The 18,656-nt window shown below is 33.2% G+C and overlaps 1 protein-coding gene across 3 annotated transcripts in view; it reads left to right on the forward strand.

Moving 5' to 3' along the window:
* KIAA2026 (KIAA2026 ortholog) overlaps positions 1–18,656 on the forward strand; it is a 131,024-nt gene that overhangs the window by 59,072 nt on the left and 53,296 nt on the right. For all 3 annotated transcript variants that reach the window (XM_055302098.1, XM_055302096.1, XM_055302097.1), the window contains exons 4-5: positions 2,013–3,418; positions 12,574–12,653. In XM_055302098.1, coding sequence (XP_055158073.1) covers positions 2,013–3,418; positions 12,574–12,653 — 1,486 coding nt within the window. The remainder of the gene's footprint in view (positions 1–2,012; positions 3,419–12,573; positions 12,654–18,656) is intronic.

Consider the following 18,656-nt stretch of genomic DNA (forward strand, 5'->3'; position numbering starts at 1 on the left):
AGTAGGCTTGTTTTGTAAAAGAGAATGTTCTGATATTGCCAGCGTGGTATTCTTACTGTGTATTTGTTTTGCAGATAACACTGTGAGAGTACAGATGAATAGCCAGTGTCAGATACCATGCCTCGGTTTTCCTCTAGAGCTGAGGGAATAGAAATATATCAGTACTTTTACACACCTTTTCTAGAGGAACAGTCCTCTTGAAAAATCACAAGTAAAATAAATTACTATATTTTCCCTCCTTTGTTGTTGTTATTTCTCCTTCCCAAACTTTATGTTTTCTTTTTTTGGCAACTTCATTGAAATATAATTGATGCACCATACAATCACCTATTTTAAAGTATAAAATTCAGTTGCTTTTATTGTATGCACAGACTTCTTCACCCATGGCCACAGTCAAAGTTAGAACATTCATCACTGGAAAAAGAAAGACCACTAACAAGTCATTCTCAAAACAAAACCAAAATACCCATTTTCCATTTCCCTCAAGCTCTCCAATCTTAAGAAACTACAAACCTACATTCTATCTCCATAGATTTCTGGACATTTCGTGTAAATTAAATTATACAAATGTAGTCTTTTGTGGATGGCTTCTTTCACTTAGTATCATAGTATCAAGGTTCATCTATGTTGTAACATATATCAGCACTTTATTTTTCTTTTTAATTGCCTAATATTCTATTGTACAGATATGCCACATTTTATTCATTGTGCAATTGATGGACATTTGGGGTGTTTCTATTCTTTGGCTATTGTGAGTAATCCTGCTATGAACATTCATATACAGGTTTTTGTGGGGAGAGATCTTTTCATTTCTCTTGGGTATGTACGTCCCTTAGATCATGTGGCTACATAATAATAGCCAGCTTATTTCCCAGTTGTATAATATAACTTCTTTCTTCCTTTCTTTCTTTATTTAAAAAGTTTTAAAATTTAAATTCAGTTTAGTTAATATATGGTGTATTAGTTTCAGGGGTAGAATTTAGTGATTCATCAATTGCACCAGTGCTCATTACATCAAGTGCCCTCCTTAATGCCCATCATCCAATTACCCCATCCCCTCACCCACCCACCCCCTACAACCAACCCTAACCCTGTTTGTTCCCTATAGTTGAGTCTCTTATGATTTGCCTCCCTCTCTGTTTTTATCTTATTTTATTTGATAAAATAAGTCCCTTCCCTTCCCCTATGTTCATCTGTTTTGTTTCTTAAATTCCACACGAGTGAAACCATATGTATTTGTCTTTCTCTGACTTATTTCATATAGCATATAATACCCTCTCATTCCATCCCTGTCATTGCAAATGGCAAGATTTCATTCTTTTTGATGGCTAAGTACTATTTCATTGTCTGTCTCACATCTTCTTTATCCATTCATCTGTCAATGGACATCTGGGCTCTTTCCATACTTTGGCTATTGTGTACAGTGCTGCTATAAACATTGGGATGCATGTGCCTCCTTGAATCACTATTTTTGTGTCCTTTGGATAAATACCTAGTAGTGCAATTACTGGGTCATAGGGTAGTTCTATTTCTAATAGTACAACTTCTTTATAATTTTGCTTTTGTCATATGTTAAAAGCTAACACTGACCAGTTAGCCCTGACAAATACAATCCTAGTATAATTTTCTAAGAGTGGAATTACAGAGTCGAAGGATGTAAATACCTTTTTAGGTCTTAAATGACAACACATTACTTTTAGAAAGTAATCTATGCTTTTGTTTAATAAATATGCTTAAATTTTTTTTCATTTATTTGGAAGTTTATACATATCATAAGGTGAAGAATTTTACTTTGGGTGGCAGTTATGTCAATGATAAAACCCAGGATCAAATTATATGTATATTTCGTCATCTGAAGACAAAGAGTGTACATCTTAATGGGATACTGTTCTAATGCTAAAAACTGGAACAGCTAGTTGCCTTGTTAACTGAAGATTAATGTGACACTAAAAACTTAGTATTTTTAGTGTTTTCTATTTTAATAAGAGTATAATTTGTCAAATTTTCTTTAGGCTTCGGGAGCAGGAAAGAAAAGAAGCAGAAGAAGCTAGTCAAAAGGAAATGGAAGAATGGGAAAGAAAACTACTAGCTCAAGCAGCTCCAACTTGTATGGAGACCTTGTGGGAAATTCCAGCTATTGGGCATTTTCTTTGTTTAGCCCAGCAAATTCTAAATTTGCCAGAAATAGTCTTTTATGAACTGGAACGTTGTCTTCTAATGCCTCAGTGTAATGCTTTTCTTTCTAAAATAATGACTTCTCTGTTAAGTCCTCCTCATCGCAGACCTACCTTACATCGAAGACCTACTTTGCCTTATAGGACCTGGGAAGCAGCACTAAGGCAGAAAGTACAGCAGTGGTACACTGCTGTAGGGCAGACTGAAAATCCCGATAACTGTGCTGAAAAGCTTGGGTTATGTCCTCAGTTTTTTAAAGTTCTTGGAGAAGTTAATCCATTGGAAGAAAAACCTTTTCATGAACTGCCTTTTTACCAAAAAGTGTGGTTACTTAAGGGTCTCTGTGACTTTGTTTATGAAACACAAAAAGAAGTTCAAGATGCTGTGCTTGGACAGCCTATTCATGAATGCAGGGAAGTTATCCTTGGTTATGATTATTTGGAAAATGCTTATGTGCATTTTCCACAGTTTTGTGGTGCAGATGTACGGATTTATAAACAGAGACCTTTTCAGGCCCCAGAATTTCCAATTCCACCCATTAAAATACAAAGAGTACCTCGGATTAAACTGGAGAAATTAAAGTGTGACTATGTCAGTACAAGCAATGGTGAACATAGGTGTAGTAGAGGCCTGTCCTCTGGCTTCAAGAAAGAGCAAGAACTTAATTTTGATGCAACTTGGGGTTCTACTAAAATGAACTTGGAAAATCATGACATCTCTGATGAAATGGATGTGAAATCTAGCTGTGAAATTAGAATTCACAGGCCCTGTGAAATTAAAAAAACTGATTGTTATAAAGAAAATTTAGAGGAACCAGGGAGTCCAGGGGAAGTTACTGGCTTTGGAGAGCCTCTTAGTCCAGGTGAAATAAGGTTTATAGAAAATCAAGAAAAATATGGTGAAGCTTCCAGAGTAAAGCCTGAACCCAGTCCATTAAAAGAAAATGCTCTAAAATCTTGCCAAATACATGTAAACGGAAGTCACAGTGATCATCCAGAAATTAACTGCCACAAAGTTGTAAGGGACATTCTGTTAGAGCAGAGTCACAAGAAAATCAAGCTAACTAAAATGAGGGCAAAAAAGAAGAAAAAGAAAAAAAAGAAATTGAAAGATGTTTTAAATGAAAACTTACAGAGAAAGCGTGAAAGTCTTCATTCTCTGGCATTCAAATCTTACAAACCTGAGATCCAGAATAAGTTATTGATCATCAAAAAGAAAGCAAAACACAAGAAGCACAAATCCGGTAAGCTAACACAAATGGGTGAGGATTACATTTAAGCATATTTCATGTTGTTCTTTCAATTAGGCATCATGGAAGACTCTGATAGGATGAAAAGTGTGCGCGCGCGGGCATGTGTGTGTGTGTGTGTGTGTGTGTGTGTTTAAGGGGTGAAGTTTTATATTTTGCCACATGATTAAAACCCAGAGCAGAAGAGGTTTTGTATACTAAGAAAAAATACTAAGAAAAAATAAAACCACTTCTCATAAATGATAGGAACCAATACTTCAATGCTTGGTTGTTCTATCTTTTCTTTACTCAGATGTTTTTGCTTTTCCTATTGCTTGCCTTTTAATCAGTTTATGTCTTGTTTGTCGAGAAGATATGTGAGATAAAAACAGATGATTAACTCCATGTATTAAAAAGTTATAAAAGTTGTCTGGTTGGGAAAAACTTGAATTGTTCACTAAAATGAGTTTCGATTTATCGTCATTATTTCTGGATTTCAGTTTTTATGTCTTTGCTCAGTAACAAAGATAATAATAAGTTGGCAAATGAGGGAGTGAATTTTGTTTAGCTGATGTAGTCACTGTTATATCTTAGTTATTTAAATAAATACAATCAAATATATTTTATAATATGTAATGTATCATTGATAAGGAAGCATAAAAGTACTATTAACAGGCTTAATTTGTTAAACTGAAAATCGCAAAGTGGTCTACATTGACCCAGGTGATGAAAAACTACAGTTGCTTAAAGTAACTTTCAGAAATAAGCCTTTTAACTTTTATAATAACCCATTAAGTTATATAAATTTAGTTTGATTTGGCAAGTTCTCTTTGAATTGTTAGCCTCTAAAATATTAAATAATTGTTTTAAGTTAGAATTATTTTTCTAGTTCATACATAAGTATGCAATATTGTATTATTTATTACCATTGTCATCTGAAACCTTTTATTAAGTGTTTATTCATGACCTAAGGTGATTATGACTTACAGGGGTAGATATTGATGTAGTTCCTATACAGACTATACCAATATTAACTGCTAGGCATTGGATTAAAAGGAATTTATATTGTAAGCAATTAAAGTGTTACCACATTTTTTAAATGGAAGTTCAGAATATTTGTAGATCAGAGAGAAAATTTGTGGGAGTTTCATGTCCAGTTTTAGAAGAGTGAATGAAAAAAACTTGGAAGCAAATTCAGCAAGTTTTATTTATGTACCCTCTCTGAGCATGTTTATTTAGGTGGGTACAGAAGTCTTACAGGTATGAAATAAAATAATGCACTTGCCTCTACACTTTCTAATTTTATCTTCAGAGCAAATTTTAGAAAGTCTTCAGTAACAAAAATTCTTAAATCTGGCAAATACAGTTCCTTTTTCCCTTAATAGTACTGGGTAAGCATATGCCCATTCTCTCTCTCTTTATCAGATACTAAACTCTCTTCTGTTATAACAGTGTTACATAAAATGTTATGACAACAACAAAACATTTGTTTTAGATCATTTTCTACACTTGTCTTTCTGAGGCTTTGCCCTGGGCTCCTTTATTAGTTGTGAGACATTGTGGCTTTTTACAGTCAGTTTTGGGCAAACTCTAATTCAGTGTTTCCTCTTTCAGTCTTTTTAAAAGTGGGCTCCATGGTGACAAGTTTGGAAAATGTGGAAATCCTCCTCTGATAAGTTCACTTTGTGCATTAGTACAGGTCCATGCCCTTTACAAAACTCCTGTATCGGGTATGTTTTGGAATTCAGAAATCATTAGATTATAGAAGGATATTATGATGTATATGTTTAGTAAGTAACATCTCCTGTTGAGTTTGGGTAGCACCTGTAAGTAAACATAATTTCTACAGAAAAATGTGTGAATAGATTAAATGAGATAAAGACAATAAAGAACTGTAGAACAGTTTGTTCAGGTTTTGCTACCATATAAATTATTCTTAAAACTTTAGTTTTGAGAACCATTTAAAAAAAAAAAGATTTCATTTATTTATTCATGAAAGACACAGAGAGAGAGGAGAGGCAGACACATAGGCAGAGGGAGAAGCAGGCTACATGCAGGGAGCCCAATGCAGGACTTGATCCCAGGACTCCAGGATCACGCCCTGAGCCAAAGGCAGACACTCAACTGCTGAGCCACCCAGGTGTCCCAGTTTTGAGAACTCTTTGAACTTAAGAACTGTGGATAGGTGATTCTGGGCCTGTGTTTTAAGGACTGTGGAAAGTCTTAAAGAAAAGGAACTGTTTAGTTTTGTTTAACCTGATATTTTTCAAGTTTATTTGAACATAGAACTTTTTTTTTCAAGTAATAGCATTCTTGTAGAACATGCTATGGAATAAGTTATGTCATCCACGAACCTTCACTTAGGATGAACTAAATTCTATGTGTAGAATATCCATCTTACATTAATTACTACAGGCTTTAATTTTTGGTAGAATCTCTGCATTTAGTAGCTAGGAGATAATTTTTAATAGAAAGTACAAAGAAAAATCAATTGAGAATGATTTGATAATTTTAGAGCACTGTGAGGCAGTTTTGCAACTTTTAAGTATTTTTATCTATTTTTCAGAGTTTTCTTTCTAGTTCTTAATTTTTCAGTTCATTTTAATTTGGTTATTTAAGCCTGTTTTTTTTTTTGGTATATTTTTTTATTGGAGTTCAATTTGCCAACATATAGCATAACACCCAGTGCTCATCCTGCCAAGTGCCCCCCTCAGTGCCCATCACCCAGTCACCCCATCTCACCGCCCACCTCCCCTTCTACTACCCCTTGTTCGTTTCCCAGAGTTAGGAGTCTCTCATGTTCTGTCTCCCTTTCTGATATTTCCTACCCATTTCTTCTCCCTTCCCTTATATTCCCTTTCACTATTATTTATATTCCCCAAATGAATGAGAACATATAATGTTTGTCCTTTCTCCGATTGACGTATTTCACTCAGCATAATACCCTCCAGTTTGATCCATGTCGAAGCAAATGGTGGGTATTTGTCGTTTCTAATGGCTGAGTAATATTCCATTGTATACATAAACCACATCTTCTTTATCCATTCATCTTTCGATGGACACTGACGCTCTTTCCACAGTTTGGCTATTGTGGACGTTGCTACTATAAACGTTGGGGTGCAGGTGTCCTGCCATTTCACTGCATCTGTATCTTTGGGGTAAATCCCCAGCAGTGCAATTGCTGGGTCGTAGGGTAGTTCTATTTTTAACTCTGAGGACCCTCCACACAGTTTTCCAGAGTGGCTGTACCAGTTCACATTCCCACCAACGGTGCAAGGGGGTTCCCCTTTCTCCACATCCTCCTGTCTTGTGATTTTCACCATTCTGACCGGTGTGAGGTGGTATCTCATTGTGGTTTTGATTTGTATTTCCCTGATGGCAAGTGTTTAAGCCTGTTTCTTACTCTTAGAAACATAGAAGAGAAAAACATTGGAATAGTTTCTGTTGTACATGCTTATAGCACCATATACTTCTACTTTATAAAATTTGTAAAATTTATTTATAATGGTTGCATTTATTTCTAGATTATTTTGATCATTGTCTCTCATTTTATAACATTCTTGAGGACAGAAGGTTAGCACAACACATTGTTTAGGAATCTGTTGAATAAATACATGAATACACATAATATGATTAACTCAGATACAACTAAGCTTAACCCCTTAATATGTCTTCTGTATCTTTTTAAGCATTTATATTTTTGAATAGGATTGGATTAATACATACGATTTTACAGTCTCTTTTCTGCATAACAATATACTGTAAATGTCTTTGTGTGATAAATAGATTTCTGTAGCATTTTAAATGCATGGGATTCTGTCATGTGTGTTTTGTAGTTATTTAACCAACCTTTTGGTTGTTTTTGATGTTTTGTTATAGATTGTGTAGAGCAGGTGGAGTTGGCTGAAATCAAGTAGATTTTATTTTTTTTTTTTAATTTTTTTTAATTTTTATTTATTTATGATAGTCACAGAGAGAGAGAGAGGTGCAGAGACATAGGCAGAGGGAGAAGCAGGCTCCATGCACTGGGAGCCCGATGTGGGATTCGATCCCGGGTCTCCAGGATTGCGCCCTGGGCCAAAGGCAGGCGCCAAACCGCTGCGCCACCCAGGGATCCCAATCAAGTAGATTTTAAAAGTTAGAAAGCTTTTTATAAAATCTGAAAAAATAGGCAAAATGATTAAATATACATCAATTGTTAGAAAAAGCTTACTGTGTTTTAAGTTATTCGTTTAAACCAATTTGGTTTGGAGGGTCTTTTCCCCTCCTCACATGGTCATTATTTTTAATGAAATCATTTTGTGGTAGCTTCTCTAGACTGCTTAAAATAAGTAAGACAATTGGTGTTATTCTTTCATAAGTGTGTAAACTAAGGTTCAGAAATGGTAAGTAATTTGTTTTAATAATTGTTAAGTATATAATAGAAGATCAAGCAGAGGGTAAATCAGTGTGCTATCGTAGTCTCAGAAGGTTTCACGGAGGATAAAGGACTGAAAAATAATGGGGATGGGATAAATGAAAATTGGTTACTAATATGAGCAAAAGTGTGGAGGTATAATTAAGCTGGTGTCACTGAAAAAAAAAGCACAGAAAAGCTTAAGGAAAAAGTTGCAAAGTTGAGGTTTTAGAAGCAGTTTGAATGATGAGAAGAATATGCCAATTTGGGGTGATCTCTTTTTGGGCAGGCAGTGCTATTTTAAATAATTGCACCAGGTGCCCAGTGGAAGGAAATGAGCTTAAAATAAAACTTAATGTGCAGAAAGCAGTAAGCTTCTTTATAGGGAATAACTGAGACAGCAATGTAATCTGCAATATTTGATCACATCCAGGCCCATTACTATAAGAAATTTCACAGTATTTTGTTGATAAACATTATAGAACCTAACTACAGGTTCTATGTGGCTTTAGATACACATAGGAAAATTTTTAGAGGACCAACTTAAGGTGCCAAGATACAAGAGAATGAAAGAATTGATAGAACACCTTGTCCTTTTACTTTAATGCTTTGTGCTCTTTTCCTCTTCAAAAGCTAATACTTGTAATGCTAACTGTATACCAGGCAATAGTCTAAGCCTTTTATACATATTGTCTCATTTAATTTTCATAAAACTCCACTAAATGCTATTGTTATTCTCCAATATATAGATTATATAGAATTAAAAAACTGAGGCACATCTTCATTTTTCTAGTTAAGAGGTGTATCCCCACATTCTGAAAGACTAGAATTCTGAGTCTAAGTTAAAATGTAAAATATATTTTTAGTTATATTGTTTTTCTGTCAAGTCAGGCTTCCTTACTATAGCGGTTATGGTTTTAAAAAGCTTCCTTACGCTGCATTGAACACTAATTACTAGGCCATATGTCAACTTGTGCCTGGAAAATAGATAAGGAAAACTTAATATGGCCTAGTAATTAGTGTTCAAGTGCAGCCTAAGGAAGCTTCTTAAAACTATATTGCCCATGTCTATGTGTTAGGCCCAAGAATTGTGTTGAAATTCTGTAAATGCTTTAAAGTGACTTCTGACTTTAGTACAATCCTAGATCTGAGAATTGTAATCTGTTTTATGGGACCAGGTGACTTAGGGCAGTGGAGGTGGGTAATATGATCAAGCTTTTGGTAGAGGAATGGAAGCCCACTGGGGGGCAGTATGTAACTTGCCTGTATATATCTTGCCTTGGAATAAAAACAGATTACCAAATAAGGCTATGTGGTTTTGTAGTTTCCCATGCTCCATTTTAAAAGTAGTGTAATAAAAAGGAAGAGCAGATTTTTACTGAAGAATACAGAAAATTTGAATTCAAATTCTTATGAGGGTATAGAATGAAGATATTAATAGTATATGCAAATCTTCTCACCAAAAGAAATGCTGTAAATCAATCAGAAGCAGATTACATTCCTGCAGAACATTTGAAGGAATGCAGTATTTTATCATAAAAAGAGCACAGCTTTGAAGTGAGACAGATCTAGTGCAAATATATGTTCCAGTGCTTATTAGCTACAAGTCCTTTATCAGTTTATTTACCTTATTGGTAGTCTGTTTCTCTATCTGTGAAAAATGAGGTAATACCTACCTTGCTACAATCATTAACAGAGATTAATTGGAATAGCAAATGCATACTACTAACATAGTGCCTGGCATGTGATAGGAATCAATAAATGGTAACCATGATTTTCAAGAGGTAAATTACATAATGGAAAGAACTTGGACTTTGGAGTTAGAATCCCTGGCTATGGTGCTTACTTACAGTGTAACACTTGGGTAAATTAAGGAATATTTTTTATCTTCGCACATTAAATTTTGTTATCCCACATTAAAGTGAGGTATTGCATACCTTAGAAGATTGTTTTGAGAATTAACTGAGATAATTTACATAAATTATCTTGCTAAATGTCTGATATATAATAGGCTCTCAATAAATGTTAGTGTTCTTACTACCACTCCTAGATCATGTTATAAAACTCTTTGGTAAATTGTGTAAACTATTTATTGTCAGTGTTTTCTTTATTAAAAATAATGGACTCAGATGGGCCCTAAGAATTATAGACAATTACCTGCTTTCCTTTTCCTATCTCCAGATTGGTGAAATTTCTGTTGAAATAGAAAAATAGGGTTATTCTATTTAAGGATCATTTCTCATAACTTCTTTAATGAAAAATGCTGTAAATACAAAATGAATAATGTGATTTCTATTAATAATTCAGCCTAGTAAGAACGAGAAACACAAATCATTATAATACTGCATGATAAATGTTACACTAATATACATACAAAGTAGAGTGGTAGCACAGAGGACATATGAGCAAGAAGGGCTAAGAGCAGGAGTAAGTTAGTAAAAGAATTTGAAGAAGGTTAAAGATAATATTTGGTTTAGACCTTTATCATCATGGCTTACCTAAGGGAGATAGCAATTAACATTGACCACCTAACCATGTGATTAACAGTAGTCTAAGCTCTTTACATGTCTTAATTCCTTTAATTCTCATAAAGAAAGTAGGTGATATCATTATCTCTGTTTTCTAGATAAGAAACACAAGAAACTACACAAGGAAATAAAGTAACTTGCAGCTAATAGTTGATTAGAACTCAGGTTGATTCAAACTCAGGTAGTTTAGTTGAATAGTTGAATAATTGATTCAAACTCAGGTAGTTTAGTTCCAAAACTCAAGCTTAAACCAGAATACTACTTCTCTGTTTACTTAATCACATTTAAATATACTAATGATATGGTGAAAGGAAATACCCAGTAACCATTTGAGGTGCTTAATCCATTAAAATAAGAGTGACTTCTAGAATTAACTGAAAATGTACCTGATATTAGTGCCTATGGGGCTACAATATGGAATTTATTGGGAATATCAAGGATGACCTCTTGTGCTTATGAATAAAAACAAAATCAAATTATTTTTAAAAAGCTAATTAGAACAGTGCTGTGGGGAGGGGGAGGGGAGGATAAGGAAGGATTTCATCCCCTTCAAATTGTTTTTATAACTTTCCCAGACTCAGTGAGGCGATTAAATCTTTTCCTATGAACTTTAAAATATGGTAGTTTATAGAGGAAAGGCATTCTTCTCTCTGGAGTCATGAGATACCTTCAGAGGAATCTATTGCACCCAGTTTAGAAATTACTCTAGCTGTGTTATAGAGATACCAGGAATTTAATCACTTCTCCCTTAAATATTGGTTAAACCAACCACTCCCTAACCTAATTTTGTAGAAGTTTAATTTTGGTATAGGTTCTGTGTAAGCACAGAAACAAATAATAGTGATAAGGGTTATGAATATGACAGGTCATTTTAATTAAAAGTAAATGTCGTTTGACAGCAGTTGATACTTATTAGAATAAGACAGTAAAATCCATGTGAACCTCAGTAACTCAAAATTTGTAGTAGTTCGGACATAGTAAACATGCATTTGATTGAGTCAAAAGTTAGAAATTATCAAATTATAGTTCTGTGATATGGTTAAAAAGGGAATACAGAAGAAAATACAATTATATTGTAAATGGAATTGTGCCTACAAGTTGAATAAAATGTTGCAATCAAATGGACTGTTTGCATGACAGATCATAATCTATATAGAATACTTAGGAGCAATAGGGGTTGTGTTGAGCAGAGTTACTTTGTGTACTCATTTTCCCTTCTGCAAAAAATAGTAACTTTTAAACTGGTTTTAGTTTACAAATGATTGTGGACTAAAATTAACTTTTAAGTGTTTCCGGTTAATTTTTTATTCCCCTACATAGATTTTCATCTCCTGCAGTACAGGGTTTCCATTTTATAATTCTTTGTTTTCCCCATCAGTTGTCCAGTGCCCTGTATCTCACGTTTGTAGAATAATTAACAGCCAGTTTGTTATTGATTTTGCTAAATGCAAGTGGAAACAAAACATAATTTAAGATGTTCCTTTCAAAAAATAGATTATATGCATATAGTATCTATTTTGTCATGTTAAATACACCAGAGTAGATATACTTCAGTATATGGTATGAATTAGATTTCTTCAAGAATGTGGATTTATTTTCCCCAGTGTTTTCTGATTGCACAAATGACTAGTTGCACTTTTTAAAGGGATATTTTTACTTTGTTTTAAATCTGGTTATTGAATACTTTCAAAGGCAGCCCATTAAGTGAGTGCAGAGCTAAAGGGACAGAAAAACCTTGTTTCCTAAGCTGCTGAGAGGATTTTCACATTAGGTTGGCTTAAGACCATAGTCTTCAAAAAAAAAAAAAAAAAAAAAAAGACCATAGTCTTCAGAGTATAGTTTTATGCAAGTTTCCAACTGTGGAAGTCATTGTTAAAAGGTAAGTTGTTTTTTTTTTTCCTTATGTAATCTCATTTTAAGTTGTGAATTAGATTTTAACTAAGCAGTAGTAATGTGACATTTTTTTGCCAAATCTTATTACAGTAAATTCTGATACTGTGCAAGTCATCGCAGATTTTGATAGTTTCATTCATATGTAAAGAAATCCGTGTTTGTTAATATGTCTGTTACAGGTAGTTATAGTTTAATGTTTGCTTTTACTAGGACTTGTTTTGATTCATCATTTTTATTTGACTCACTAGCAACCATCTGTTATATTTTAACTTTCAAGGTTCTATGTAATTTGTTTTTTGTTAATGAAGTGCTATAAACAGTATTATGAAGCTTTTCTCTTTTAATCTTGAAAGGAAAAAAATCCATATCTAAAAAAGCAATCACAAAGAAGAGGAAAACTGTCACAAAGTCGCCTACTGTACCAGAATTTCAGGTAATGTTTCAATTTTGTCTTAGCATTTTTTAGTTTAAATTTCTGTTTTAGTGTTTATATTGCTCCTCAAGAGATTGGCTAAATTCCACTGTAACACACATACTTTCAATGAAATGTTTCCATCTTTGACTTTTTTCCCTTCAAGTGCAAGGCATAGCTAAGATTTAATCTTCAATATTTTTTACCTCTGTTTTTGTCCTTGATAGCCAAAAATTTCTTTGGTTTTTTTAATATGTTATATTGCTTTGTAGAAGTAGTTTAATAGAATATATATTATATATTATAAATTTTATACATTCATATATTTATATATTGTGTTTATATATATATGAAAATAAATGTGTACATGAAACTCTTCAAGAACAAAGCATAATTGTAAATAGGCAATTTACTTTCATTTATTTGAACACTGTAGAAATGGTTAGATGTATTAGCTCAAAACAAATCTTTCAACTCTTAGCTATATATGAACTTCAGAGAGAATACTAAGTAACATTTAATTGAATGGTCTTTAAATATTTCTGCAAAAAGAAAAAAGTATATTTGTTATATTATTATGTGAAGAGTTTTTCATTTGTAGCTGGTACTAGGATAAATAGAGAATCTAACTCTAAATAATACTTTTATTTCCTGTTTTATAAAAGATGTATTTTCTTCAAATGATTCTTTTTAAAAAATTTCTTTGTATTACTGTGTCCAATCCAGCTCCAAAAGTTTTATAACCTAATACTTAATTGCCAAAAAATAAAAGTGATGTTAAAATTAATTTTTGTCGGTCTCAAGAAAAAAAATAAAGGAGTAATAACTATGAAAATATTGGTAATTTGTAATGTGAATTTAATATATTTATTCAAAAATGTAGACCTATTTTTCAGTAAAAATCTTATTTTTGGAAGTGTTTTTATAGAAGTTGATTAGTAAAAATTTAATATTTTTAAATAAGCAGTGAAAGAAAATATACATTTTCTTTTAGTTTTTTATGATAGAATATTTTTAATGATCTTAGAATGAATTAAAAACATTTTTACAAAATCATTTTATATAATGTAACCTTGGTTACAGAATATTTAGTGAAAAATATGTATTTACTGTTTTACTGGGAGGACTTTCTGTTGTTTGTATCTCTCATTCAGTACTTGAATAGTATATTGTCATTCTGTCACTGATATCATCATAGCCTCTGCTATGCTATTTTTCCCATTCACTTTCCCTCTCAATCCCTTAAAATATTGGTCCAGGGCTATAAATCTCAGAAGAGATCTGGCCTGCTGTTGATATTTGTCTCCATTCCTGTCTTAGTGGATGGACTTTCATATGTTATAAGTGGCATAGACAGTGTTAAAATGGCAAATGGTATTTATTAGTGAGGCATGAAATTAATCTAGTGGATTACATGACCAGCATTCCTTTTTTAAACAGTTAAAATAGAAAAGAAATTATGAGTGTGTCAGATATAGTAAGGGTAATATTGTTTCATGAAAGTTTGGTTTTGATGTTGTGTTTATTGTACTGGCATGCAACGTAAAATATATTTTTGACCATGGGTCATGAGCAAAAAAATTAGAAAGGCACAATACTAAGTGATGCTTTGTCAGTTACTGACCATTTGCTTACCACTCTCAGAAACTTAAAGTGAAAGTATACGTTTTGCCAAATTGAGGTGTTTAAAATAAATAAGTAAGATCCCCTTCCTGGTTCTTAAGGTGTCCTAGAGAGAGAGAGAGTGTGTGTGTGTGTGGTTAGGATGGGGAATAGACTCATGAGAACTGGTTCTTATGCCTAGTTTATAATACAAATACCATGGTATCACTCAAAAAAGAAAATTGACAGCTGTCTCCTAGGAAATACATCATTTGCTTCAAATAAAGAACAGGAGATAAGACAGTATTAGTTACTAGTAAACTTTGTTATTATGGATGAAACCTACAGTTTTGCCTTTCAAAATAACTTTATATAGTTTGTTTCTTTGATTATTTGGAAATTCCCCACATGTAAGAAACTGATTATTATATAATAAAGAAGTGAATTTATTTCCTTCCCAAAAGTATTTCAGATTCTGCAAATTGTTCTTTTTTTTTTTTTAATAGAGAAGGAGAGAGAGAAAGGTGTCGGGGGGGGGGCTATGGGGCAGAGGGAAAGGGAGAGAGAGACAGTCTTAAGCAGGCTCCATGCCCAGCAAGGAGCCTGATGTGGGGCTTGATCTCACAACCCTGAGATCATGACATGAGCCGAAACCAAGAGTCGGACACTTAACCAACTGAGCCACCCAGGTGCCCCTGCAAATTATTCATTTTATCCAAGTTCTTTAAAGATCACATTTCTAGCATTAAATATAAAAATACTTTATAGAAAAGTATTGCTGGAAGATTTTCTTTGTAGTATATATTCTAAACTATCTTATTGCTGAAAAGAATGAAGCTGTTGGTGGGTAGATCTTAGATCCCCCTTGCAAAACCTGACTTATTTGCCAAAGGACTAGTCCATCTTTAAATTGATTTAAACATGCTAAGAAAAAAAAATTTTAAAAAAACATGCTAAGAGATAAATGTGTTGAGGAATTAAATCGTGAAGTTTATTTTTTGTTAAGTCCTAATGAGTGAATCCTGTTTTGGCCTCAATTACTTTTTTTTTTTTAATTGGGAGTTCAGTTTGCCAACATATAGCATAATACCCAGTGCTCATCCCGTCAAGTGCCCCCCTCAGTGCCTGTCACCCAGTCACCCTAACCCCTCAATTACTTTTTAATTTGGTAGTGTTTTTGTTGACTTTTTTTAAAGCTAGAAATTAACGTTGTCTGCCTATTTGCTTAGGAGGAATCCATGTTTACTTACATGTATACCTAATATCTGTATCTCAGTTTAAGAAGATAATTATCCCACCTTTATTTAAGGTATACACTATAGATATTCAAATGGTGGATTGGATCTGTTTTTTTTGTGTGTATTATAAAAGGACTAACCATATCTGTGCCATTTATTCCAAGAGTTATGTCAGTGGTTCTCAAACTTTAGATAGCATAAAAATAATCTATTGCCTTTATTAAGAATGAAAATTCCTGGGTTTATCTTACAAGATTTCATCCTTGATTCAGTGGATCTAGGTGGATACCAGTAATGTGCATAGTGGTTAAGCATATGGATTATGGGACCAGGCAATATAGGTTCTAATGCCAGCTTTACCACTAACTCTGTATCCTTAACCCCTTTGTGCCTCCAATTCCTTATCTGTATAGTCAGGTAATAATAGTACCTACTTCATAGGGTATTGTGAGGATTAAATGATAGAGCTTACTATTTTATTTATTCTTATTTTTTTCAAAAAAGCATGTCAGGTGCTTCAGACATAAATAGTGTTATGAGTAGGAAAATCAACTAAGAACTGGCTTAAAAGCATCTATTATTGACCTTTACCACTTTTTTCAGCTACTTAAGACCTTGAAATCTTGAAGTTGGTCATGTTTCATAAATCATGAAATGTCATGATTAAGCCTACAAGAATTTGAAAAGTGAAAAACGAAGTAATATTATTTGCATCATTATGTCTAATCAGAGGGAAAACTTATGCTTAGCCCTACTGTAGTGTTATAGTGGTTATATAGTTGGCATGTAGGGGAATTTTTAGATTTTTTTTATTTAGTAGTAGTTGCAAAAAAATTAGGAAATATTTTTATTTTTAATATTTAGCATGTTGGTGATTTAAGCTTTGATATCATCTTTAACAATTACGACTTTGTTAAATTGACTTTTTAAAATCAGTTTTATAAGACTGTTAAACTGAAAACTAAATATCAGTTTTCTTCATAAAATTAATTTTTGCCAAAAGCCTTTTATTTTAATAATTAAAAGAGGAATCTAATATTATGTGAATTTTCATTTTGTATGCAATTGTTACAAAGTCATAGAAAGTATTTTTAAAACTTAGTGTGTCAAGTCTCAATGAGGTCAGTTTCTAAAATAATGTGAGAGCCTTAGTTACCTTGACTTTGCTTTTCATTGGTAACCAAGATCTTTGAATGTAATGCATACTCGCTACTGTAGTATATGTATGATTTGCTATAAAGCCTATTTTGCAGAGGAAATCCAGAATCCAGCTGCTAAGACTTATGTATTAGTATTGTTTTCAAACATAAGCATAAACTCACAGATCCTTGACATACCTCTGAAAAAAACTATATTTCTCCATTTAACCAATGGCAAAACTAAAAGATATGAAATAGGGATGCCTGGAGGGCTCAGTGTTGAGCCTCTACCTTTGGCTCGGGGCATGATCCCAGGGTCCAGGATCAAGTCCCTCATTGGGTTCCCTGCAGGAGCCTGCTTGTCCCTCTGCCTATGTCTCTGCTTCTCTCTGTGTGTCACTCATGAATAAATAAAATCTTAAAAATAAAATAAAATAAAAGATATGAAATAAAGTAACAAATGAGGCCCTCAGTGTAACAAAATGAGACCAAAATTAAAGTTGGAGTTCAACTACTTCACTGTGTTAAGGACCTTTTGATTATATTATTATTTTGAATTGCTACCTCTTAATGTAAATGTTTTCAGCTTCATCTTTTTCATTTCTAACAGGATGGGCTTTACTTCCCTTTTTAAATTCTTTCAATTTTTAAATATTGTGCATTGAGAGAAACATATCTCATTAATAAATATAAACATGTTGTTAATCAGACTTTTCACATTACACATACTGCATTTGCAGATTTTGAAGCAGTCATTCTCCTTGGTATGGTGATCATAAGGAATGAGAAGGAATTTTCCTGTCCTCATAGTTTTAAGATGTTAATGTAATTTTAGTTTAAATACAATATGAAATTTAAATTTATACCATGAATTTAATATTTTGCTTATAATTTTTATAATAAAGTGTAGGTTTGCTGTATTAGCATGATACTGAATGAGAGGTCCAGTTTGCACCTATTAATGTTGACTTCTGCATTACTTTCCCTTTGTGTTTTAATATGATTTGCTCTATTGCTCTAGTTTTGTATGCTACCTATGTCATTTTTGGAACAAATGAAGTAAATACCTCTCAGATCTATTGAGTATAAACCCTAAGAGCACAATTTCTAGTTTGAAGTAATACTAAAGTAAGAAATGATTTATCTTGTAATTTTTCTGAGATGTGTCATGGAATTCTTTTTACTTCTATAGGACCTCCCCTCTCCCTCTATATATAAACATTCCTGCTTCTTGAGTTGAAGATATTTACCACTAGAATACTAATAGAAATGAAATAATAGAAATGAAAGCTTAGGTATAAATTAAATCCTAAAACTATTATACATGTTCAGTTGTTCCTAGATTTTTTTGTTTTGTTTAGAAAGACTCCTTAAAGAACATGATAGAGTAGGAGGTGGATGAGTCCTACGTTCTGTGGTCTCCTCTACCAGTGTGTCATCTTATACTTTGCCTCTGTTAGTTTTAATTAGTTCATATATGAAGTGGAGAGGTAACCTTTTTAGTCTTAAAATTACATATTTTTAGTCCTTTCAGCTCTAAGATTGATGGTTTTGTGGCTTTGTAATGGGTTGCCTCAAGTGAAAAGTTAACTTGAGGAAGAGTGTGATAGCTTCCAAGAGGTTTTCCTGGGTGATTCTTACTGTAACTTCTGCAGTATGACTGAAAAGCCTTCTCTCGTGAGTGTTGGCAGTGTGATCCAACTGTAATCTGATCTACTGGGGAGCTTTCCTTTTCATCCCTGGAGGCCCTGAGCCTCAGATTGGTTTTTCCAAATTCAAGGCTACAAGAAGGATGTTTTAATAAAATGTTTTGCTTTGTCAAAAAAATGCATCTGTTCTCCCTTTTATAGGTGAGGTTTTGGATTGATTCTGTTTATAAAAGCACCCATTTGAAGCTGAGTCGAGTTTAAAGGCCACACATATGCCTTACTAGTAAAAGAGAAGGAGTAGAAGGTATATTGACATGAATCAGATTATTTTTTTCCTTCAGTGTTAGTAACACAATCAGAATTATGTTCCTAGGGCAGCGCCGGTGGCTCAGCAGT

This window comes from Nyctereutes procyonoides, unplaced genomic scaffold (assembly GCF_905146905.1).
Source record: "Nyctereutes procyonoides isolate TBG_1078 unplaced genomic scaffold, NYPRO_anot_genome, whole genome shotgun sequence".
Taxonomy (NCBI): Eukaryota; Metazoa; Chordata; class Mammalia; order Carnivora; family Canidae; genus Nyctereutes; species Nyctereutes procyonoides.